Below are 26261 nucleotides of genomic sequence, written 5' to 3' on the forward strand. Positions count from 1 at the left end.
TCATGGAAGTCGCAGGGCGGGAGCCGGGGAAACAGGGGGAAGAAAAGAGAACCAGCTCGAGACGGGTGCTTCTTACTGGCCTGCCCGTCCCAGAGTGCTTGCTCGCCGGCCGCAAGAGCCGTGGTGGATTTGGAAAAAAACAGTGGCAAGGGGGTGAGGGGAGAAAAAACAAAAAACAAAAAGGACTGTTGCTGCAGCTGTGGTTCTTTCCTTCAACCGGGCATTTCAGGATATAATATATAAATCACAACATTTTTCCCAGTTCAATAAACATATTGCTAGGAAAGATATAACCAATGACATTCCAAAACTGTTTCAGAGATGGTTTAGTTGAAATTCTGGCAGTCAAGAACGCTGGCTTCCTGTTGTAAATTCCCCATGTGGTTTGGTTTCCTTCTAAGAGGGCCAGTGAAGCACAGACAGATGCCCAAAAGGGGTCTCAAATGCAATGCATGGGAAACAGGAGGAGGAACAAAGAGGTTCCTGGGGATTTTAACTCCAGTAAGGATTGCATCTGCATACGTATTTACTGCTGGTTGAAGTGTGAAATATAAATGTAATGCGTACAGTACCAGTCTCCACACAGGAAGCGAAGGGAGCGAAAGAGAGGGGCTAGTAGTGTTTTGGCGGGTGGGCTGTTACACTGACAAGGAAAGCCTGGAATGTGACCTTGCACAAAGACTCTTGTGCTATTTATGGATATGTGGCAAAAAAAGTAGGATAAGGCAGTCTCAAAAAGCAGGAACAGTAACAGAAAAAGAAACACCAGTCACAAGCTAATTTGGACTTGGCTTTGGGCTACTGGTGTTTAATTCCATCTTTCAACCCTCCTTTAAGCAAGGGCAAAGTAGAGTAGGTCAGAATTTGGGCAAAACAAAGCTGTATGTGTGAATGGTGATTGTTTTCGTTGTGATAGTCTAGACTGTGAAAAGTGGCAATTTTACGGATTCCAAATGACGCTGGCTGGGGCTGAAATGCTCAGTCACAAGATGAGCGGCTCATCTGCCGTGAAAGAACACGTTGTTTACTGAGATAAACAGAATATAATTATCACATCGCTGTATCAATCCTATGAAAGTAGGTTTTGACGTTGGCCTTTCTATTTTCACTGACAAATTCACATCCTTGTGTTTTATATTTGATACTAATGTACAAATATGCATTTGCAGTAACAATTAGACAAAACAACATATTGTAAATTTAAAGCAGAGTAGACAGGTGAATTTTGTTTGCGCTTAGATCAGACAAGCAAGATAGAACACGTTACTGTGTAATAATTAAGAGTTGCCGCGGAAATAATTTAGGGACAGAGCCAGACAAGCCATCGGCACTAATTCCATACTTGATGTTGTAATGAGCTAATTGTTTACTGGAATTCAAATGGAGTGTTTAGTTTAAAATGAACCAATTGCACTGACAGATGAGTGAGTGAACTAACTACCAAATCTCCTTCTTTTGCAACATGATATTGATTCTCTGCTGCACTGTGAGGAATGATGTATGAATTGACACGATTATCGCTTTGTCCAAATTGAAAACTAAATAACATGCAGATGTAAGCACAGCTGTCCTTCTACAATGGAGATCGTATGAATGACATGTTCACCAGTGCTCTGCAAAGGCCCGGCCGGGAAGCTCCAGATGTAACAAGCCTCACGGGAACCCCATAAAAACCTCCACAACAACAGGTAGTTCACTTTTAACTCTAAAAGACACATCCTCTTTGGACACAGGAAAGACGTGACACTGACTGCACGCTTGAGTACACCCACAACTGCAGGGAGGACATTAAGTGGCAGAGCATAACGGGTGTGGGGCTGTTGGAGCTTCTTGCTGATCATTAAAGTGCCCCAGTTGTTACAGAGATATAAATTAACCATGAATGGACAAGTCTCTCATGGCGGCGCAACGGGAGCCTTTAGGGCATACCGTGTGATGTAACACTGTCACAAACATGTCATTGCCAGGAACTTTAATGGTGATACAGAGGGGTCTTTGAAGTACCATAATGAACACTGGGCTTTGTGCTCTATCAAGGTCCCAAAAACTCCACCGACTTCCCGCATTCCCCCCCACCCCCCGATATATTCTCCATCACACAGAGGCAGCACTGATGCTTACATAACTTGCTTGGAGGAAGCCAGACGGATTTACATGAAGTCAAATTACGGAGAATGACAGACCTTTGGAAGTTTGCATGGTGCCTTTTGCAAATTTGAATTGTTAAAAAAAAAAAAAAGAGGTTTGGACCTTTGACTATAAAGTCGGTGCTGTCATAAGAACCAACATAATCACAGCCGCTGCACATTTCCTGCGAGAGGCTTTCACAGCAAGTGGCAGTAATTACAAGGCGAGACATAGCAATAGTGAGTGAGGACTCCCAGCAGGGTTTGCAACAGCGGGGGGCAATATGAAAGCCTCGTCCCCAAGTCACACCAACTCGACAACAATGTTTACTAAAGGCCTGAGGACATGGTGGGATATTTAATGAATACTGACCACCACCAGCCGCTTGTCCGTTCAGCCGTAGTTTTGTCTACCTGGTGCAATAGCACCAGACTGCTGGCTGAGAGAGTGGAGCCAGAGAGGCGGGAGACAGAGAGGTATTGTCCTTATGGTTGATTGGTTCATAAAGTGGATAACATGAAGCATTGCGAGATATTGACAAAAGAGAAGGCACTGAAGGCCATTCATCTGCAGGAAGTCATATGCTTTGATAATTGCGAGTCTAGTAGTGAACAAATTCTCCATGAATCCCTTTAGCTGATGATTTGTAGCTGCAGTTAATACAGATACAGTGGAACGTCTGACGTTGAATGCCCTCGATCTTGTATACTAATTTGTAATTCGACCAACATTTTGGGGAACATTTTGCCTGTGAAGTCGCACAGAGAAGTCCTCCAATAATCGTGCCTCACTGCATGCAAGACGTCAGCATATTTTTTCAGACTTATGCATAGTGAGCACAGGAATTTCCAAAGCTTACATACAAAAAACATGATGGATGTGGGAGCTTTGATATACTTCACCCTCTGTTTCTTAAACATGCTAAAACCAATGGAGGTCATGATATGCGAAGCACACAAAAGCAAGTAACGACAGCCTGCATCTCAGTTTTGCGTTTTCGGCGACTAAGCAAATAGTGGGTGGACCTAACTCTCTTTTGTAATGTTCTGATGAGGGCCACGTTTAATTCTTATTATTTTTTTTACAATATGCTATGGGCCAGACTTTCGATACCCCTGATCTAAAGGGCTGATTGCACATGTGCATTGTACTCTTGTGTTTATAGGGTTCTTGGTGATACTACCACATTACCACCTTTTCTAACAGACAAACAAAGGTAATACCAGATACTATTTGTAGTATTAATGATGTACTATACACAGCTAGACATTACAAAAATGAGTACAAAGTGGTTACTGAAAACATTGCCTCGACACTTAAATATGTTTAAATTAGAATGAATTGTTTTTGGCGCACCCTCTGACAGAATGGTCAACAGTCCAGTCCCCTGTATGTACTTTTCCTTTCACGAAGTCAACTTGGATCGACTTCAGGTCCCCGTAACTGTGAACAGGATAAGCAGTATAGAAAATGGATGGAAGAATGGTTGTTGGACAAGCAGGAAGAATTGTATTCGACTTTTTCAATCCTGACTGAAACGCACAAGTGACTGAGTAAGATTTGACTGGAATGGGTAAACAAATGCAGGTCAAATGTTTTGGGCATCAGGCTCGACAACCAGTCTGGCTCTTATCTCGGAAAGGCGACAGGCTAGATGGTCCGCTAGATGGGTCCGGGTCCTTATCAAGACCAACATCAAGCGAGTCATTGGACCAGATCCTGTTCCCCTTCATTCCCTCCTTCCCTCTCTTGCACCACGCCGATTACTGAACAATGATATCAGGAAATGTACTGCAAATCCTCCTCACATGACAACAGATGGAGGCAGATCAGGACAATTGCAGACAATTATGTTTTGGCAACACTAAAGGCACTAAAAACATGTTATAACATATGAGAAACCACACCAAAGAGTGTGGCTATTCATTTGCAATCTGTGTATCAACAAACTCACCCGCTTTTGTCCTCTCTGGAACTGCAGTACTCTGAAAAAGAGAAGGGAAAAAACAATTTGATGCTATTCAACCAAATCCTATTAACATTGTTAAAATAAAAACATTGTGTAACTTCCAACACAAGGAAGAAAACACACTTTTTAAGAAAATGGTTTTAGCTACATAATGTAGCTAAATGCTGACACGCCTTCAGAATGGACAATGGATAAAAAAACAAATGCAGCTTCATATGCATATTTTTCTGTTACTATAAAACATCTGACTACATGGTCACTAAACATAATTAACCTGAAGAGACTTCTCGACAAATATTGCATCATTAAGAGCCCAAGTACAGTAAGCTGTGCTCTGATTCATTGTTGACTCAAGACAGACAAAAGTAGTCCAGAGAGACTTGTCTGATAACATCATCATTCTCGGAATGTAATGGTTCATGCTTGGGATAAAAATAAATAAATAAATTAATTAAAAAAAATAAAAAATAAAAAGATAAATCTGAATCAACATAATGTTGAGGCAAAGAATAGAATTGTGCAGGCATGTTGTCGTTGGCTGTGTGTGTGTGCGTGTGTGTGCGTGTGTGTGTGTGTGTGGTGGGCAGCAGTCATTTGGAATGCAGAGGTCTTTCTTGCCTCTGACTTTTGACCCTGGGTTCCTTGGCTGACCCCCACACCCTGACCTGTTTTAATCCACCCTCCCCTGGAAGAGCTCAGACAAGGCAAGGAAAGAGAAGGTACATTTTCTGTGGCATTTGTCCACTTTGTCTAATTTACCCCATTTGTACGGAAACTACAAAATGGATGTATCCTTCTGATAGTTATAACAAGATAGACTAATCTCTCGTTCCATTTATTTATTTATTTTAAATGGCGTAATTAAGAGCGTTTAAGCAACAATGACCTGGTCCAAATGGGGATGTTTTTTTTGGTCTGTTTTGACAGTTTCAAAAAACAGCTGATGTCTCAATGATCCCTGGTCACACTAATGACAAAATCTACTGACATTTGCATGCCAAGCCAGTAGTTGCCGATGGCAACACTCAGCACAAGCTCACCAACTGCTCCACCAAGGAAAACCATCCTTTAAAAATCCTTGTGTATATTGGGTATGTGAATAAAGACTTTGTAAGTAATCTAACTCCACAAGAAAGCCTAAATGTAAACCTGGCTGCAAAAGAGAAAAAGCACCAAACCTATTTTACACAGATCAAGCAAAAGCATCAGCATCAGCGCCTTAACATAGGATCTGGAACTGTACCGCCAGTGCCTTTTGAACAGAACCCAGCGAAGCGTGAGCTTTTGACACGGCATCCTGCAATCAGATAATTAAATGCGTGCTGGAGTCAGTGCTGGCGAAGATGCGCCGCATGTCGGTTGTGCACCCCTGGGCGATCCTCAATGGGAGGGGGAAGGGGGGGTGCCGGCCCCCACGGGACGCCGCCCTGGACGGCTGCCTATATCGGAAACCACTCCTGGTTGTTGGCCATTTGCAGCTAATAAGGCCTTGTGTAAACACCTCCTGGATTGCTATGTAGGCTACCCTGCTTTACTCATCCACAAAAAAAAAAATAAATACAAATTTATAAAAAAGAACGGATGTGATATTTGGGTTATCAGTGCATCTGATCGCTTTAGATACAAGAGAGTCCAGCCTTCCATTGGGCATTACTTTGAAAACTGAGTGCCAAATGCAGTGATGGGCACAGAATAAAGAAGGGGACTATGCAGGACAGCCTTGAGTGCAGAAGCAAATGCCATTTTTTTTTTCAATACAACATGCACAACTGCATCCAAACCCCATTGATAGTGCCCACTAAATTATAGCCTATCCCTACAATTTGAGACAACTTTATCATTTTAATTGAATAAAGCACTGCACGGATTACTACGAGAAAGAAATTAGAAGACAATAAAAAGCTCAACTGTAACCATGTGCCTTTTGTTTCTCCACGCTCAAGATGAACCACCACAGCAACACAAGCGTGAGACACTGTGGTGGGAGAGAATACCAAGGACTGCTTTCATTCATTCATTACTTGTTTTCTCTCACGTGCGAGCTAATTGGCAGTACTAGATAAAGTGTTGCCTTTGTACAAATCTATCTGATTCCTTTCTTCCATCCATCCATCCATTTTCATCACCGCTTCTCCTCACTAGGGTCGCGGGCATGCTGGAGCCTATCCCAGCTATCATCGGGCAGGAGGCGGGGTACACCCTGAACTGGTTGCCAGCCAATTGCAGGGCACATACAAACAAACAACCATTCACACTCACATTCACACCTATGGGCAATTTAGAGTAGTCAATTAAGCGCCATGCATTGATTGATTGATGGATTGAACCCCAGTCCTCAGAACCTTGAGGCAGACGTTCTAACCAGTCGCCCACCTTGCCGCTGATTCCGTTCTTTTATAAGCTAATTGTAGAGTTTGAGTTTTCATACATAAAAGTTAAAAGTAAGTCCATCACTTGTCGTAAATCTTCCTGGGTTTGTATTTGTGTGTTGGCACTGTAGCCCTCACTGGGCAGTACTCACAAAACCGTTGAACCCTCAGTTCACTGGGGGGAAAAACCCAAACCGATTGTCGTAGGAACGAGCCCTCAAAACGCTTCAGTAGGCACAGCGACTGGATCCCGTAGCGTCGAAGCGGCAGCCCGGTGGCGTTGAGCAGGCAGGACCCGTGGCTTTGAAATAGTAAATCCGTTCGCGTTCAAAACAGTCCAAGAATCCGTTCGTGTCCAAAAACAGTCCAAGCATCCGTTCGTTTCCAAAAACAGTCCAAGCATCCGTTCGTGTCCAAAAACCAGGTGCAGACCCCCGCAAAAAAAAATCTCTCCCTCTGGACCCGCATCTCCCGCTCTTCCTCTTCACGACTCACCTCCTTCCCCCAATCCCATTGGACCACCACCCCTTCAATCAATCATTAAAACAAAAAAAAACCTGAAATGTTCACAGACCCCTCGGGACGCAGGAAACCCCAGTATCCATCCACACAAAGAACCAAACAAACTTTTAACTAGTTTTCACAACAGCAATTCAAACAAATACAGTTCAACACATTTTAGTCAGTACACTACACTCTCCCCCCACAAAAAAAAAATTTGTCATGCCCTCATGACATGTATAACAACATAAACTTTTATGAACAGGATAAACACTCCCCTCTCAAACCAATCCACTTATAAAAAATGCTCTTGTACCTCAAAGGTGATGGAGATAAACCATATGTCTTATCATCAACCTTAGCTAGAGAGACAGTATGAGTACTAACTGCCACAGAGCTTGGACTCCCTAACAAGTCATAGGTTAGTCGGGTAGGAACCCTTTTCAGTCTTTGAGGCCGTCGTGCCTCGTCTGAACTCTCTGTAACACTGTCTTGTCTCGCAGTCGTTACATCGAATGTCTGTGCTTCAGTGTCCCTTCCAGTATCACCAGTACTTTCAAAAGTCTCATCTTGCACTACGGATCCATCGTCATCTGTTGCCGCAGATGCCTCAACTGTAACCTCATCCATCTCTTGGTTAATTGGAGGGACAACTTGATCCAAATCCATGCTGACAGGTTCTGATTGAACAGTTTCCTGAGCTTCCGGTTGTCTTGACTCACATATGGAGTGATAATCATACCACACACCCATTTCATCCTCTTCTGAATCAGATGCAGACTCAATCTTTTCAACATGATCAAGCGCTGGTACACCAGAAAGATTACAGTTTTCAGCCCTCTTTGCTTTGAGTCTTTTGCTGGCTCTCCGTTTGCGTTGAAGTGTATCTTCGTTCTTTTCCACATTCAATTTCACTTCCTGTCCAATGGGCAGAATGTGATTTCGGTGCAATACTTTGTTAGAGCCTTGTCCGTTCTCTGGCTTCAACTTGAACACAGGCAAACCAGGGAGTTGACTCTCCACAACGTATGGTGTAGCTTTCCAACGATCAGCTAGCTTGTGTTTTCCTTGCAGTCCAAGATTTCTGATTAACACCCTGTCACCAGAGACTAATGGACAGAAACGAACTCTCTGATCGTAGCGTTGTTTGTTCCCTTCATTTTTTTTTCTAGCCATGCTCTCGGCGAGCTGGTAGGCAGTCTGTAATTCTCGTTTCATGTTTTTGACGTATTTCAGATAGGACTTGGTGGATGTACCATCACTTGAGACTCCAAATGCCACATCTACTGGCAGTCTAGCCTCTCGACCGAACATGAGAAGATATGGCGAGTGGCCTGTTGACTCATTTAGCGTGCAGTTGTATGCATGCACCAGCTGACTGATGTATTTACTCCATTTACTTTTGTCCTGCGCATCAAGAGTACCGAGCATGTTGAGAAGAGTTCTATTGAAACGCTCAGGTTGCGGGTCACCCTGCGGGTGGTAGGGTGTGGTTCTAGACTTCTTTATACCAAGCATACTCAACAGTTCATGAATGAGGCGGCTCTCGAAATCTCTGCCTTGATCCGAGTGTACTCGCTTCGGTAGACCATAGTGGACAAAATATTGTTCCCACAGGACCTTAGCAACTGTTGACGCCTTTTGATCCTTAGTCGCAAAAGCTTGAGCATAACGTGTGTAGTGATCTGTAATTACAAGAACATTACAAATGTTTCTGGAGTCAGGCTCAATTGTCAAGAAATCCATACAGACAAGATCCATCGGCCCCTCACTGGTAAGATGTGACAACCCAGCAGCTCTCTTGGGCAGCGTTTTTCTCTGAATACACCTTGGACAATTTTTACAATACGTCTCAACCTGTGTTTTCATACGAGGCCAGTAAAATCTCTCTCGCACCAACCCATAGGTTTTGTCAAACCCAAGGTGACCTGACTGGTCATGCAAAGACTGAAGAACAGTTTCTCGGAACTTCTGTGGGAGTAAGAGTTGTTGTCGAACTGGTTTGTTGGGAGGCTTACTGATTCGGTACAGTACAGAGTCCTTGACCTTTAACTTTTCCCACTCTTTTAACAACAATGACACATCCGGATGTTTTCGTTTGTTAGCCCGGTCCGCAAAGTTCTGCACAACAGCACACCACACTTCTCCGATGCATGGGTCTTCCTGCTGAGAATGTGAGATGTCAGCTAAAGACATTTGGGGCAGTGGCTGAGTGCTTACAGATAACACACTACAATAAGCTCTAGGTACAGCATGCTTGGATGAGCCCAGGAGATCCACAGCTCTGCAACGGTGAGGATAAGGTGTTCTAATTGACGACATGTGACAGACAGCTTGGACGCTGGTAGGAGACATGGACACTTCCTCTTCACCAGACACATCGCTGTCAGCATGAGGACGCCGTGACAAGGCATCTGCATCAATGTTTTGTTTTCCAGAGCGATATTTCAGGCTGAAATCATACATTGATAGCTCCGCTAACCATCTATGTCCTGTTGCGTCCAACTTAGCAGTGGTTAAGACATATGTTAACGGGTTATTGTCTGTGTGAACCTCAAACTTGACTCCATAGAGATAATCATGCAGCTTGGTAGTGACAGCCCATTTTAAAGCCAGAAATTCAAGTTTATGCGTGGGATAATTTTTTTCTGACGGAGAGAGGCTCCTACTTACAAATGCAACCGGACGCAAACCTTCTCCTTGGTCCTGATAGAGGACACCTCCTAAACCTTCTCTACTTGCATCAACATGCAGAACATAAGCCAGATTTGGGTTTGCGATTGCTAGGACAGGTGATTCTGTAAGACTGACCTTTAATTTCTCAAAAGCTTTCTCACAGTCTTCATTCCACCTTGCCCCAAACGGCTCTGAGGGGTGGTACCACTCTGTTTTTGAGTTCTCTTTCTCTTTGTTGTTCTTTTCCATTTTAGTCTTTCCTCCTGGCCTTCCAGTCACAATGCAGCCCTGCAGTAGCTGATTGAGCGGATGACAGACTCTGGAAAAGTCTTTCACAAACCGTCGGTAGTATCCGCAAAACCCAAGAAATGAACGGAGAGCAGTGATGTTCTCTGGGCGTGGCCACGACTTTACAGCTTCGATCTTTGAAGGATCAGTAGCAATGCCATTGCTAGAAACGACATGCCCAAGATAGGTTACAGAGGGACAGCAGAACTGACATTTATCCAAAGATAATTTAAGTCCCTCTTCCTTTAATCTGTCAAGCACTTTAAGAAGGCGCTGCTCATGTTCCTCCATTGTTCTCCCGAAAACAATGACATCATCAAGGTACACTAACACTTCCAGCAGATTCATATCACCAACCGTCCTTTCCATGATACGCTGAAACGTGGCTGGTGCTCCGCAGATGCCTTGTGGCATTCTCTCAAATTGATAAAATCCTGCCGGACAGGTAAATGCCGTTTTTTCTTTGTCAGCATCACATAAAGGGATCTGATAGTAGCCACTTCGGAGATCAAGCACGCTGAACCATTTGCTACCACTCAGGCATGTCAGGGCATCCTCCACACGTGGGACTGTATACTGGTCAGGAATTGTTCTCCTGTTTAATGTCCTGTAATCCACGCACATACGTATGGTCCCATTTTTCTTTCGGACCACAACGATAGGTGACGCATAGGGGCTTCTAGACTCTGAAATTATTCCAGCTTCTTTCAAATCATTTAAATGTTTTCTCACATCCTCCAAATCCTTTGGAGGTAAGCGTCTAGAGCGTTCTCTGAATGGTTTGTCCTCCGTCACTCGAATGCTGTGTTGTGTGCTCTTTGCACAACCAACGTCAAACTCACTACAGGAGAAAACCTCTTTCCTTTCCATCATTCTTTGACACAGCCTCTCCTTCCACTCAGGAGGCACAGGAGAATCTGCGAAGTTGAAAGACGAAGGGGATAGTTGAGATGTGGACGGCTTAGAGGACTTCTTTTCAGGGACTGCATTTATTACATCCACCCTGTGCAAATGAGCAATTTGCATACCACGTTTCAATGTCACAGAATGATTTGATACATTTCTCAAAGTTACTGTGATACGACGACAATGAACAGCACTTGCTTTATCAACAACGGGCATCACTAACAGTTCTTCAGGGAAGTAACCCTCCTCTGGGCGTTCTACAAGAACAGCCTGACCAGAAAACCCCCCCACAAATTTTGGCACGCCAACCACTTTTGCAACGCCCCCAGGAGACAGGACTAAGGGCTTCTCTCGAGTGAACCAGACTGTTCCTCTTTTTAGGTCAGCTGTGTCATCTGGGGTGCTCCGAAACTTCTCATAAGCCTCTTTTATTGAGGGGTGAACAGACATGTTATGTAAGAAATTATCTCCGTTTTGTGTCTTGCAGGAATGAAATAGGCTCCGAACTATGGAAGTGTTTGTGCCAACCACAATAGAAATCTCACCTTTCATGACTGGGTCTGGACACACAAGCACAAGTGTTTCTATGGTCTTAGCTACACCCACTACATCTCCAGCAAACTCAAGTTTCAAACACATATAACCATCATATGGATATCGGTCTACACTGAGGCCCCAAATCTCCAAGCACTCAATAGGGGTCAAGGGCAGGTGTTTCAGATACTTGTCATAAAAGGAGCGGTACAGCAGGGTAACTTGGGACCCACTATCAAGCAAAGCTTTGGCGTAAATGCCCTCAACTTGTACAGAAACAACAGAACTAGGTCCAATTAAACCCTCTGGCAAATCAGCCTTGCTTTCTTTTAGCGTATCACACTTTGTGGAACGTGTTCTCTCCAGAGCATCAGGCCGTTCCTTTACTGAGCTCCTGGGAAGTTTCCCATCAGCTGTTTTGCTTTCAGGAGACGCTTATTTACTTTTCGGAGATTCTCTGGGTTTTCACACTCCCGCTGAAAATGACCATCTTCACCACATTTGTAGCAAAAAACATCTGCACCATATTGAAATCTGGGAGTTCTCTCTTTCCCACTTGCATATTTTACAGCAGCTTTTTGAGTGTGGTTCTGGATTGGATGTTGTGGTGGACTTTCTGACGTAGCGACAGAGACAGATAGCAGACGTGCAATATCACTTTTAAGCCCCTGAATTTCCTTCTTCAGACTCTCTATGGCATGGTCGGTCTCCACTCCAACAGCTACTGATGGTGCAGACTCTGGTTGTTTTGACACCACTGACGCCGTAGCACAACCTGCACACTTAACCGCAGATGAAGAAACAACATTCTTCACTCTTTCTCTTTCAAGAACCATCCCCTCTTCTTCTCTTACCTCACGAAGGAGCTCTGTGAAGCTTGGAGCGGGCTTTAGCTTGTAAGTCATCCTTATACGAAGTGCAGCAAAATCATGAGTGAGTGCACCTCTAGCAATTTGCTCGATGCGTGTCCTGTTCATGTCAGTGACGTCGATCCCACCTTTCCGATGAACAGCGTGCAGCAGTTTGTCTAACCTGAGTAAGTATCCTGACAACTTCTCAGTTTCTTGCTGGAGTGTGTTACGGAACTTTACCATGAGATCAGCTGCACTATCTGTGGTCCCAAAAGCTGTTTCTAGGGCCTTAAGATACTCATTGGCAGTGGCACTGGGGTTAGTGGCTCTTAAACCCCGGACAATATCTGCTGCAGGCCCTTTGAGACTTTCAGCGATTCTCTGTTTCTTGACAACATCAGAACATTGCCACTCATCTAGCAGGTGGGTGGTCTGTTCCGCCCAAGAGTCATACTCCTCTTCTCCAGGTAGCGTTGGCTTTATGCCCGAGAAGAAGCGAAGTTTTCGATAGCATTGTCCGTCCATAGGCGGGGCTTGACATTTTTCCACAAGCAAAGAGATGGCATTGACAAGCTCTGTGTTCAAGTCAGGAACAGTGGGTGGGGCAGGCGTGGTCTTAAGCAAACCTGTCACATCATCTAAAGTCTTTCCTTCACTGGCTAAGAATGATACTAGCTTGGATTGGAAACCTCTTTTGTCACTAGTCACATGGAAAGTCTGAAAATCAGGGACACTTACTACCCACAAGTCTGACGGGTCCCCAGCAACCAACTGTTCAGGTAAGTCAGTTTTAGTCATGTCATCTGTGGTCTCAACTAATACGGACTGATTGTTGTTTGTGCGTGTTAGACACCGTCCTCTGATTTTAGTGCGACCAAAAATTTTAACTTCATCAAGTACCTTATAAATGTTCTCATCAGTAACATCAAGAGAAACCCCGCTAAGCACAATAGATTTCTTAACATCAATACCTTTGTCGTCACACCATTTGATTATTTGTTCGGACTCCATGTTTTGTTTTGAGTTTTTTTTTTTTCAAAACCAGTCACACAAAACACACTCAGTATTGTGATTACAGTACTATTACAACCCCGGTCAACATTGACCGAATTTCTTCCTTTTTTTTTTTTTTCCTCTTTGCTCACCAATACACTAGTGAACAATAACGATCCCGGACGAGCCCCCACATGTAGCCCTCACTGGGCAGTACTCACAAAACCGTTGAACCCTCAGTTCACTGGGGGGAAAAACCCAAACCGATTGTCGTAGGAACGAGCCCTCAAAACGCTTCAGTAGGCACAGCGACTGGATCCCGTAGCGTCGAAGCGGCAGCCCGGTGGCGTTGAGCAGGCAGGACCCGTGGCTTTGAAATAGTAAATCCGTTCGCGTTCAAAACAGTCCAAGAATCCGTTCGTGTCCAAAAACAGTCCAAGCATCCGTTCGTTTCCAAAAACAGTCCAAGCATCCGTTCGTGTCCAAAAACCAGGTGCAGACCCCCGCAAAAAAAAATCTCTCCCTCTGGACCCGCATCTCCCGCTCTTCCTCTTCACGACTCACCTCCTTCCCCCAATCCCATTGAACCACCACCCCTTCAATCAATCATTAAAACAAAAAAAAACCTGAAATGTTCACAGACCCCTCGGGACGCAGGAAACCCCAGTATCCATCCACACAAAGAACCAAACAAACTTTTAACTAGTTTTCACAACAGCAATTCAAACAAATACAGTTCAACACATTTTAGTCAGTACACTACAGCACATATGACTGTGGTTCTGCATATGTGGCCGAAAAAGACATGTCGTGAGTACAACTTGACTCTGTGGACAATTACATTTACAGTTAATTGCTTTTCCCCTATGGCTGTCTGGCCTAAAATGATTCGTTTTCTCCCCAAATTTGGGGTTAGTGAGTTGTTCTTTGTCAAATGATTATCTTTGAGCCTCTAAATAACATAAGGATATAGCAAAAGACGATAAGACATTGTGTTTGAAAAGTTTGCTGGAATCTGTCCCAGCAGACTCTGTTTGGAAGGTGGACTACACCCATGGCAGGTCACAAGTCAATCATAGGGCACAAACAGTCGTTCACACTCACATTCACACCATCACTGAGTGGGAATTTACGCTAACCCATGCTGCCTCCCTAAAATCGGTAAACCCCTATACAATTATACAGGCATATCCATTGTTCTAAATATAGAGAGGAGAATGTTTTGGTGAAATATGTTATTGTTTACTGCAAAAATGTTCACGTCCCCTTCTCCCTTTATGCAGTGCTTGATTACGTGTGGGGACTTTAGAGTGCAAACCGACACTGTCAGGCAGGTACCTATTTTTTCCACAAATCAATACTATTGGTCACTCCCCACGTCGGTGGCAATGCAATGTTAAAACATGCCATTTTTTTTTTTTGTCCACTGGCAGAAATGAGTGGACAGTCCAGGGAGTTAAACTAATCACTGCTGTGTCACTGCGAGGGGCCCGCCATCAAGCAACTAGATCCCAGAACCTCAGAGGAGCAAGAGGCCCCCACCTGCCAAAGTTATCCTTTCAACAAATAGGAAGAATCATTTCGACTCAAAATTTGAACCGACAGTATATGGTAGCATTTTATGGGGCCATAGATATTAGGTAACTTAAGTTTAATGAAATGAGTTTCCTCCGCAGGGTGTCCGGGCTCTCCCTTAGAGATAGGGTGAGAAGCTCTGTCATCTGGGAGGATCTCAGAGTAGAGCCGTTGCTCCTTCACATCGAGAGGAGCCAGATGAGGTGGCTCGGGCATCTGATTTGGATGCCTCCCGGACGCCTCCCTGGTGAGGTGTTCCGGGCACGTCCCATCGGGAGGAGACCCCGGGGACGACCCAGGACACGCAGGAGAGACTACGTCCTTCGGCTGGCCTGGGAACGCCTCGGGATCCCCCCGGAAGAGATGGAGGAAGTGGCTGGGGAGAGGGAAGTCTGGGCGTCCCTGCTAAAGCTAATGCCCCCGCGACCCGACCTCGGATAAGCGGTAGAAGATGGATGGATGGAAGTTTAAGTTCAAAGGGACACCAAAACACCTCACTATAAGGCTGCAGAACCTTCTAATTTCTTCCAGAAAATCAACAAATAAAAGGTAATATATGATAATCTGAAAAAGTACATAAATATAAAAAAAAAAAATACTACAGAATAAATACTGATTGATGTTTGAAAAAGGGAAATAAATAAATACATTCTTGCACTGTACCACATTCGTTTTCTGTGGTTAAACTGTTCCCCCTCCAAGTATTTCAACGTGTTTGATAAAGGGTTAAAGGCAACATGCAACATCTGTGTCACTTGATGCGTGGCGATGTGCTTCTAATACTTTCCGAGTTCATTTGGGGTGCTTGAAGACGGAATGGTCAAGAATGAAGGTCTCTGTATGGGAGGTCTGCGTCCCGCACTAATAAGACATTTCAGTTCAGCACTGTGTGCCCTTGCTATTGTGTAAACACCACACCACGGGTTCCTGTCATTGACCCATGAAGTCACTTACACCGTATAAATCTCCCTTTCACACAAGTCTGTGTTTCCCTCATAATAGCAATTACAGTGAAATGAATGTGAGTGAGAGACTGCAGAGCCGGACAGGAATGCGGGTGAATGGGTACCAGTGAGTACCAGTGTTTTCACAGCACCGCGGGCACATATTTTCTTGATTTTTACCCTGCATTTCCCATTGACATGCCACAGAGCAGGTTGGTCCCAGGGGCGAGGTTGTTCCGGCCTGTGTCAGGTGTCCACTGGGGAGCTGTAAGCTGCATAGCACACAGGCGTCAGCTGCCTCATTTACTACCACTAATTTACCGGTTGGGTTGGGGCACAGAAGGTTCGCTATGTTTGCTTTGCACATGTGTGAGTATATAATGACCGAGAACTATGTACTGATACACCGATGTTGGGTCTGCGTCCATGGAGTATGAGCATTTGTGGGTTAAATTTTTTTGTTTTGTTGTTTTTCTGAGGTTTAATTTGGTGTAATTACGTAGTGGGCCAGATATAATTCTGACTGATAGGCCCCCGCACACCTGGTGTAATGTGTTTGATCCCAATGTAAATGTTTTACAATAATGTCTGCGTTGAATTCCTGTGTCGCTGCCTCAACTACACAACCACACGTAAATCAAGTCATCGTGTTGCTCTTGCATAACAGACCTGATTAATCCACCGTGACTCAAGCCCACCACAGAGTGTCAACCTCTCGAGCCCCCCTCTTGCTGGCTGTGCAGCTGCAGTGTCTGTGCATGTGTGACCACCCATGGTCTGTGCTGGCCAAGGATTAGGGGGAGCTCAAGCTATCCATCCATCCATTTTCTGTAGCGCTTATCCTCACTGGGGTCGCGGGCGTGCTGGAGCCTATCCCAGCAGGTGGGGTACACCCTGAACTGGTCGCCAGCCAATTGCAGGGCACATGTAAACAAACAATCGCTCACACTCACATCCACACCTTCGGGCAATTGCGAGTCTTCAATTAACCTACCATACATGTTTTTGGGATGTGGGAGGAAACCGGAGTACCCGGCGAAAACTCACGCAGGCACGGGGAGAACATGCAAACTCCACACAGGCGAGGCTGGGATTTGAACCCTGGTCTTCAGAACTGTGAGGCTGTTGTGCTAACCAGTCGACCACCGTGCCGTGAGCTCAAGCTAACCCAAACTCTTTTTTTTCCCTCCACTGCTTAACACAAATGGCCAAATTGGCATGGATGGCTCAGGTAAGAAGTTGGCTCCAGTACTAAAAATAAGGTAAACGTGTGTACGTGCGATCGAGGGAAATTGTTTTTGTGTTGTGTGTATTTCGGTGGGAGCACATGTGCAAACCTCTACAGACTCTTTTGAGATGTTTCCTGGAGCGCATTGCTTTTTTCTTTTGAGTGGCATGATTTGCTCTCTTTGCCCAGCTCTTATAGAGGAATTTATTCTCCATGCTGTGCCGAGGCCCACGTGCAGATGTGCGGGGAGACGTGGGAAACAATTTAATGTTACACTTCTCCTCCATAAAAAAATCTTGCCCCCACCCACTATCCTCAACTCCTACTTTCTCCCTCCATGTTCTGTTGACACATTTTGATAGCTTCCATATGTCGTAGTTGGATTGTGTCAACAGGAAGTGAGGCAATAACTTCGTACTGATTGGAATGACCACTCCTGGCTGAAATGTGAGTGTCCAGGTGTTGGTTCAAACTGATAATTATTTGGCATACAAAACAGTGGTGGCTCACCTGGCTTGGGGCAAACATGGATGCAAAAAACAATGGACTTTAAGGACTAAGGAAATTGGCTGGCTGGCTTCTTGAGAACCACCGTGACCTTGAGCAATGCGCCGAACCCCCAGCTGATTGCCTGCTACTCCTGTGTGCCACTCACCCCGACTCTTTCCTTATCACGTGTGTTGGGGGAATGATACGATTTAGTATATGCATGCAGAAAGAAACTCAAGAAAGTTAAGGAAATTTCCCCTTACGGGACAAATAAATGATGTTTGCTGTTGTTGTTGCTGTTCAAGGGCTTATGGGTACTTTCAAAAGTACTGCATTTGTACCCTTGACACTTGATTTTGTAATGCAATTATTAGCCCTAAGGGTATGGAGTACATTAACATTGATTGCACTATGAGGGACAGAAATGGAATCTGACTTCACCTTATTTTTTTACAGTGTTGCATGTACAGTTCACGTTACACATAAATGACTCATGCGCACAAAGCTATTGTCCAGAGTCATGACATACTGCATGTACGCAACTTTGTTTGCAAGCGTAATAGCAAGCAACGGGCTTTTGTTTGAGGCAGTGTCGGGACCCTGGGGGTCAATGCTATCAACCACCCTTGGAATTCATCTCCAGAGGAGACAATGGCCCTCTTCGGATTCTCGTTTTTGCTTTGGAACTTTCCTTTCCTTTCCTATCCGAGCGAGATGAACCGGAAGTACTTGGAGGATAGGTCCTTAGAAATCTACATAATGCTTAGAAAAAGAGCCTCCATGCCACTTTTAAGCCATCTGTAGCGTATGTTATTCCTGAGCAACCTTTATGATAGGAAAGGAAACTTACTACCCATAATCCTTTAGTACACCAGCAACATTTAAAGCAATAGACCACCGACGAGGTTTACAGACTACATGAAGATGCTTGAGTGTCACTATAGAGACTTCAAAAAAAGAATTACATAAAACTTTTATCTTAATAAAATAGGACATAATAGTATATATAAACAAGCATTCATCAAGAATACAGTCCTAGTGAACCATAGCAATGTGAAGATAAAATGTGCCTCAATAATTGTAAGACTAATATATCCAAACAAAAAAACAGCTGTAAACACAAAATATTATAAAATACAGAAACATCTGCGAGGGATAAAACTTCCAGTGAGAGAAAAAAAGGACAGAAAAAAACAAGGTAAAGAACTTTTTTCATTAATATTTATTCAGAAAACAGAACATACAAACACAATCGCCAGGGGTGACATAGAATCAGTGCAAAAAGGCAGATGATCGTATTACAAAAATACATTATAAAGACCACATAGTATAGATCCAAAGTTTGAATGGCTTTCACAGTGTCTAATGGTCCTAATATATTGTTTGACTTCATTTTAGTATCCATCCATCCATTTTCCGTACTGCTTATCCTCACTAGGGTCACGGGCGTGCTGGAGCCTATCCCAGCTATCTTTGGGCGAGAGGCAGGGTAACACCCTGGACTGGTCGCCAGTCAATCGAAGGCATTTTAATGAGTGGACAGTCCAATATCAATGATGTGACTAACATTCCAAGCCTTGTTTTACCCCAGAGCTTCAGTCGTTGCGCCACATTCTGTGAAGCACTTTACCTCTTAATATGTTCCAGTGTCCCCTTCATTTGCTGTTGTGAAGAGTTGGAAATTTAACCTTAATTGACTCTCTAATTACCAACTCACTGCATTTGCGTAGCTCTTTTTAACCTTAGTGGTATGAACCGCGTTTACCATTTTAGTACTTTGAGACAATTTTTTTTCCAGGCACTTTTTAGGTTCGATATTGTGGATTGAGTTACACTACAAATGTTTTTTAAAGTTGGTTGTGCTCAAATAAATGATGTAAACTGTATTCAAGCCTTGTGTACTTCCTTGGTCACCCAGTGTTGCTCTCTCAGCCAATTAAAAATCAGAACCTACACAACAATTCCCGACAGTTACATTGAATTACATACATCCATACTGGATATCATTTTGATCCCCCTCCCCACGTCACATAGAGATATTAAAACAAAACTACTCAAATCCAAGCCAAAGATAGTTTCGTAGAAGTTATTGGCTGAAATAAAAAACAAACAAAAAAAACAAACAAGAAGATGAATCAAATGTATCGAATTAAAATACACAGAAGCTCCGAGTCACATGATAGCATCATATTAAGAAACCAAACGCTTCACCTTTTTCCCACTCACCAGGTGGAATTTGTGGCTGAGTCACCCGGGTTAATAGAGATAATCCTTATAATCCCGACTGCACTAGCAATGCCAGATTGTAGATTAGCCACTGGCTTTATTGGGAGAAAACAGATGGTTAACAACACAGAGGGATTACGTTTGCCTACTTGGGGAGACGACCGTGGCACCACAGCAGCTCACTGACTTCGGAGGATAGAACATAGCTGGGTCCAAACTTTATTGCAAAAAATTGTATTGTTGTTGTAATTTAAGAATGAAGACAATTCATTGACTCAAGCAATACATTTAAACTATCTAGGCCATCAGATAATTGCTGGATAGCTTATACCGTCAACAAACAAATGTTCAAAATTTGCTTTATTTTCTCAAATCATAATTATGTCTGTGGCAACCCCTGACAAAAAAAAAAAAAAAAAAAGCCGAGTCACTTCTTCTAGTCTATACAGATTAAGTGGATTCAATTAAATTAGCTTCAAGGGAAAATAGAAACAAGCAACAATTGGGAACCCAAATGCAATGCAATGTTATCAACGAATGCCTTATAACTCTTCAAAGAACACACGGAGCGGCCCAAAGATGTGGTGTCGTCCCCGGGTGCTTCAGTTGACGTCCAAGGAGAGCTTGAGGTAATGTTCATGTACATTAATAAGGCTCGCAAGCAGGCAACATAACTCGCTATCTTAAGATAATGCTGGCACTAATGTTCGAGTGTCCACATGCTGGCGTTCTGTCCATTGACACTCTAGCAGAGGTTGCTAACCGGTGGACAACGGGTCCTGAGTCCGGCCCCAGAAGCAGTCCCAAATTGGTCCACACCGAAGCCAGAGCCTATCTTAGGTGACTCTGGGCGAGCGCTGCGGTACACCCCAAGCTGGTCGCCAGCCAATCGCAGGGCACATACAAACACCCAACCATCCGCACTGACATTCACACCTATGAAGAAGCGGTGAAAACTGACGAAGAAGATGCGGCTGCATTTTCAATAAACATCAGAATAATTTAAAAATAAGCAGAGGGAGTATTTCAAACTCCTGCACAGCAAAACTGTTCCAGGACAAAGGGATACAGATCCACCATTCTGCATGGCAATGGCGCTGAACAGGACAGGTACAAATAAATAAATAAATAATAATAATTAAAAAAAATAATAAAATAGCACCAACACACAATGCTGCAGTCATGGAGTCAAGAGAGGGCGAACGTAAGCAACCTCAAGATGCACAGTGCCTAATCTCAAGGCCTTTTTACAAGGAAGGTCTTGTGGTGACATGTGCACAGTTGTGGTCTTAAACCAGGCACAGAACCTCCGAAGCCTGGGAAGAACCATGTTTAGTCAATGTATAAGTACACAGATGCCTCCCCACATGTGTAGGCAACTGTGGAGTGTCATCAGTGCCATGAATCTTGACCCAATCACTGATATCATAATATATGGCAAAGTCATTATCGGTATTGGTCAGTGCATGTGGAAAAACGATGGAACATAGGCAAAAAAAAAATTAGGATTATCATTCATTCATTCAACTTCCGTTCCGCTTCTCCTCACTAGGGTCACGGGCGTGCTGGAGCCTAACCCAGCTGTCATCGGGTAGGAGGCGGGGTACACCCTGAACTGGTTGCCAGCCAATCGCAGGGCACATAGAAACAAACAACCGTTCGCACTCACAGTCATGCCTACGGGCAATTTAGAGTCTCCAATTAATGCATGTTTCCTGGGATGCGGGAGGAAACCGGAGTGCCCGGAGAAAACCCACGCAGGCACGCGGAGAACATGCAAACTCCACACTGGCGGGGCCGGGGATTGAACCCGGGTCCTCAGAACTGTGAGGCTGACGCTCTAACCAGTCGGCCACCATGCCGCAAAATTAGGATTATGTGCGAGGAAATGTAAAATTTCATCTGAACAATGTGAAGCCAGAATGTGTGTGTGTGTGTGTGTGTGCGTGCGTGTAGGTGTGTGGTTAGAGCGCATTCAGTTTGTCACTTCTGGGATTTATTTCACTTCAATATCTGCAGGCTGCAGGTTGCCTGCTTTTTAGAGTCATCCATAACATTTACTGTCAACATGTACATCATCCTATAACTAGTCAATTTAGTTTTCACGGTCTTTGTTAAGAAAATACAAACGTGGGCATCTTATCACTGACTCACTGCGTGTCAACACTACCAATTTGTGGTTATTAGTAACAAAGTAGAAGAGTGATGTCTTTACATCGCCTGACGCATGATTTATTGTAAAAACGGAAACGCTAAGTCAATACAACATACTTGGGAGTTGATTTAAGCACCGTTCCATAAAACCGAGCGGCTAGTAAACACATTTTGATATGCTGAAAAGGGAAGCGCACATAGAACACATTTAAGTATGGACTATTTTGGCAGTGCGTTCTTCTTTGGAAAAAACGAAAGTGCAGCCACTGCCCTCTTTATTAGAACTACTTGCACAACTTGAAATGAGAACCAACACAGGAGCAAAATCCAAAATTATGCCTCTAAAGATGATAATAATGCTCATTTTGATTGATGCTGTCAGGGGTGGGGGCAGGGGGGGCAATTCGTCAACTTGAGAGTTATTATCTTTGTAAAAGCTAAATCTTCTTTGATTATACCTGATAAAGAAGCCAGTAAGTTTTAATCAGCTATGACTTTGGAGTGTGTCTCCTTCCTGTTCCTGAAGTGCAGTGCATGATTTCCTTTTGTGAGTTGAGAAGTTCAATTTCCATATCCTGTATCACATACTAGTCTTTTTTTTTGTTGCTTTTTCTTACTTTTTTATTTTAATTTTTTTTAGGTCTGTATTTGTCTCCTTATTACAGCTCTGCCGAGCCGAGTGAGGAGTGACCTTGGGCACAATGCCACCATACAACGTGGCTGCCGTGGCCAGAGTAACCACTGGAATTCAATCCCAAACTAAGCAGTGGTTGGATTCATACCTCCTTAAAGCAAAGTAAATGCTAACATTACCATCTCGGAGCTTTCCATAGGTTGTTGTCCGACAACAGGCATGAGGCATAGTGGGTACATATCTACTGTGGAGATAAAGGAAAGGTACCAAAGTTAAGTATTTCACAGGACCTTGAGAAGGTGTGGTTGGGATAGAGGATGTTTGGGGACTGACAGGCAACCAAACCGGAACACAGAGGAAGGACAGAGCAAAGATCTGCTCGCGACCTTAGCACGCAAACCACAGCTCTTCTATTGTCCACTAACTACAGACGGATAAAGAGCCATGCACATACATAACCTACTGACAAGAAGGAAAGTACTCATCAGACTAAAATAAAAATATCTCCAGCAAATCCTCCGGCCAAAAGAAGTTTCCAGAACGGAAAGATTCAGATTTCACTGTGAAATTCCGACAACCTCATCAACAGAGAAGGCAGAAGTCATATTTGGAGTAGCATTGTTTTATGCCACACACAGAGCGACTCGGCCGAAAGTGACTTAAGTGGACCATTGTGAAAAAAAATTACAGTTAGCGACTCTTCACCGCACACCAAGCAAATGAGCACCGCACAATCATCGTTGTGCTGCAACCGAAAAACAATGACCCCGTAATGGGTTTTGAGGCTCCACAACCAATATATACTGTGCTGTCTTATTGTTAATTGAACCACAAAAACGTGAAAAAAATCGAACAAAAACATTTCAAAAGTGTTTCCCAATATGCAGAACAACACTATAATATTGTAATTTATGAATGTAAAAATAGATCTTAACATTCATTGTGCCAATGCAGCTCCTTACGCTGTGCATGCTTTGGCCACCTAGGGGGAGTATAATACAGACATACGAATTTGCACGGAGATGGTCACAACCCAGCACAGTAAGGTGCAGTAATATATATATATATTTTTTTGTGTGTGTGGAGGCTAAAGAAAATATATATGTTAGTATTGTCTGGCTACATGTGTTGCTCCACCGTTTGCGTTGAAATATCATTTGCTTCAAGAGGTAAAACACCATGATGCTAATCGTTATCCCAAATTAATCGGAATTCCTTGTGCAAAGCGATGTGGTTGTTTTGAATGTGCTGTGTAATTGTCTTTTTTGTTTAGTTTAACAGTGAAATTGAACTGGGAGTGGCAAAAGTGAATTGAGTTCACTACCCCCATACGTCACTCATAGCTCGGATTTTTGCTCATCAAAGCAAAAACCCGTCCAAATGATGGCTTGTATCTTGAAAAACCTTGAAGTGGAATCACTTGTATCTCAACGAATCATTGTATACAGTATACTGTAGCAGCATGGAACGGTCCCGCTTATGCCTAGATCAGAGTACAGGATTTTAGCTCCGATTTTGGCCAAATTTGCTGTCGTGGGCGATTTTACAGATCGGTAACAACAAAACATCTTTTAGTGTGACATAATCCATGAACAACGAGTTAGCCCTACAATAGCCTTACGACGCCAGAGTGAAAAATCTATCATATTTGGTTTTTTGGATATCTTCTGTGTAGTGTGACATCCCAACAAAAACTTTCCAGCAGCGCACCTTGACGTCGACCAATAGGATTGCCTATTGTGACCACCTCCCTTCCTCATTATCAACACACTTAGTCAACCTTTGTCAGCATTTATTCACACGTACAAACCAATGTTTACCGAAGCTTGAGAGCATGATTTGACAAAACCCCAGCATGTTTGCGTACAAATGTTAGTGCTAGCACTAGCTTGCTAGGCTACATAACGTTTTGTTGCTTGCTTGCGAGTCGTAAAAGTATGTGAACATACACCAAGCCCTCCTTAAATGGACAGAGCCAAACATCCCAAGCACACGTTTTTCCTCTTTTTGTCATTTTTGTAGTCTGATCCAGGTGTTACACTTAAAACCTTTTCGGTGAACGCTCATCTACTCCATCTGCACCGTTCCAACCAGGTTCACACGCGCAGCAAAACTAGTGGCCGACGGTCAGTCACTCATGAAAACTAGTTAACAAGTCTCGGGCACTGCACAACAGTTCAGTTGGTTTCGGCCGTGTCGCTCGGTGTGTGGCGGGCCTCGGAGACAGAATACAGATCCATGCGAGGGGTCAAAAGTTTCCCCATTATGGAATGTTTCGATGAGGCCTGGTAGAATCTGTCACCATATCAGTGAGAGCCTTTTTTAAACAGACCTTCGCTGAATGTGACAGCCAGTCTGTGCCTGGTTTAGTGGCACATATCTTTAAGGGATGCCGCATATGTCTTTGCTGGTGAGAAAGCTCAGCACTCAAGGTGACTGATATGTTGTTTCCGAATGTAACATTCAGAGGAAGGTAGTCAGGGGTCAGCAGCCTCCACCCGCCTGTGTGGCTTGGCATATCCTTTCCAGCCACTGACCTCTAAAAATAGAGACAAAACAAATGGCTCTTACACAGCACGTAACTTCAATTTGTCAATGCTGATTACATGCATGAAGCCATGTAACGACTGCTGATATTTAAAATGACAAACCCATTACACAAATGCCTCTAAATCCATACGTAAAATGAGTGATGAATATTGAAATATTCAAGATTGTTCATCTTTTGCTATGGTATGGTTTGGATTGGTGGTAGATTTAGCTGTGTCAAGTTAATAGCTTGCCAATGTAGTAGCGCGACAGCGTGTGGCAAAGCTACGGGCAGCAAGGTGTGACGTGGTTAGCATGTCGGCCTTACAGTCAAAGGTTTCGGTTTAACACACACCTGTTGCAACACAATGATTCGTGGCAGAGTGTTAATAATTCAATAACACTGTGAGACGCCTGCTGCACTAAGTAAATAAAAGAAACTTACCAACAAAAACAATAAGGTCAAAGAATAGCAGACGGAGAACAAAACACCTGCTGTGTCAACATCCGTTTGAGATTAGGCACAAATTCGATGCAAGAATAACAGCCACCTGCTTCAGGCTAAATATAGGCACCGGTTATAATGGCAAAGAGCTGATATTCTCTTCTTCCCTTCGACCCACAGCAGCAACTAAGTGATATAGAGCTTGCTGAGTGAACGGTCACTCATCAAAAAACAACTACGGTCACATACTACCAACTCCACACTTATCATGATTACATAAAAGACCGAATGGTGCTAGGTACAATCACACCCGTTACAGACTGTGTCAGTGGGTGTGAGGGGGACATTATAGCGCAAACACAGTTATCCCTGCGCGGGATGGAAGGAATGCTAACGCAAATTCAGCCAGGCTCCAAGGACCGAACTATAAATCATCACACACATAGCCTACATATTTTTCCTAGTACAAGCTCAAAATCTGGCATAAGGCTTTGGAAAAAAAATAGCTCAGATGCCAACATGAACTGAAGTTCAAGTTCTTTGTGTTTCAGTACTGATCCCAAAATAAAGGTTGTTTTGTGAAGGAGTGCACCAGCCTGAAGCGTGACCTGTAGAGTGTGTACCTATAGAGTGGCCACCTGGCGCTTATACGTAAGTGCTTTCTCACCTTTAACTGCCTTTAAAAAAGATACATAGATGTGTATATGAGGATTTCACTTTGAAAATGTATGAATACAGTACATTCTTGCATGTCATGCTGAATGAGAAATAATTTTGGAATGGCGTAATGAGGAAGATGATTTATTTCCTGATTATTATTACT

At 43.7% G+C, this 26261-nt stretch overlaps 1 protein-coding gene across 1 annotated transcript in view; it reads right to left on the minus strand.

The window, feature by feature from the left end:
• Positions 1–26261, minus strand: part of dlc1 (DLC1 Rho GTPase activating protein) — a 107480-nt gene that overhangs the window by 68826 nt on the left and 12393 nt on the right. Inside the window, exon 5 of the mRNA XM_061772246.1 lies at positions 4082–4112. Coding sequence (XP_061628230.1) covers positions 4082–4112 — 31 coding nt within the window. The remainder of the gene's footprint in view (positions 1–4081; positions 4113–26261) is intronic.

Source organism: Phyllopteryx taeniolatus, chromosome 4, assembly GCF_024500385.1.
Source record: "Phyllopteryx taeniolatus isolate TA_2022b chromosome 4, UOR_Ptae_1.2, whole genome shotgun sequence".
NCBI lineage: Eukaryota > Metazoa > Chordata > Actinopteri > Syngnathiformes > Syngnathidae > Phyllopteryx > Phyllopteryx taeniolatus.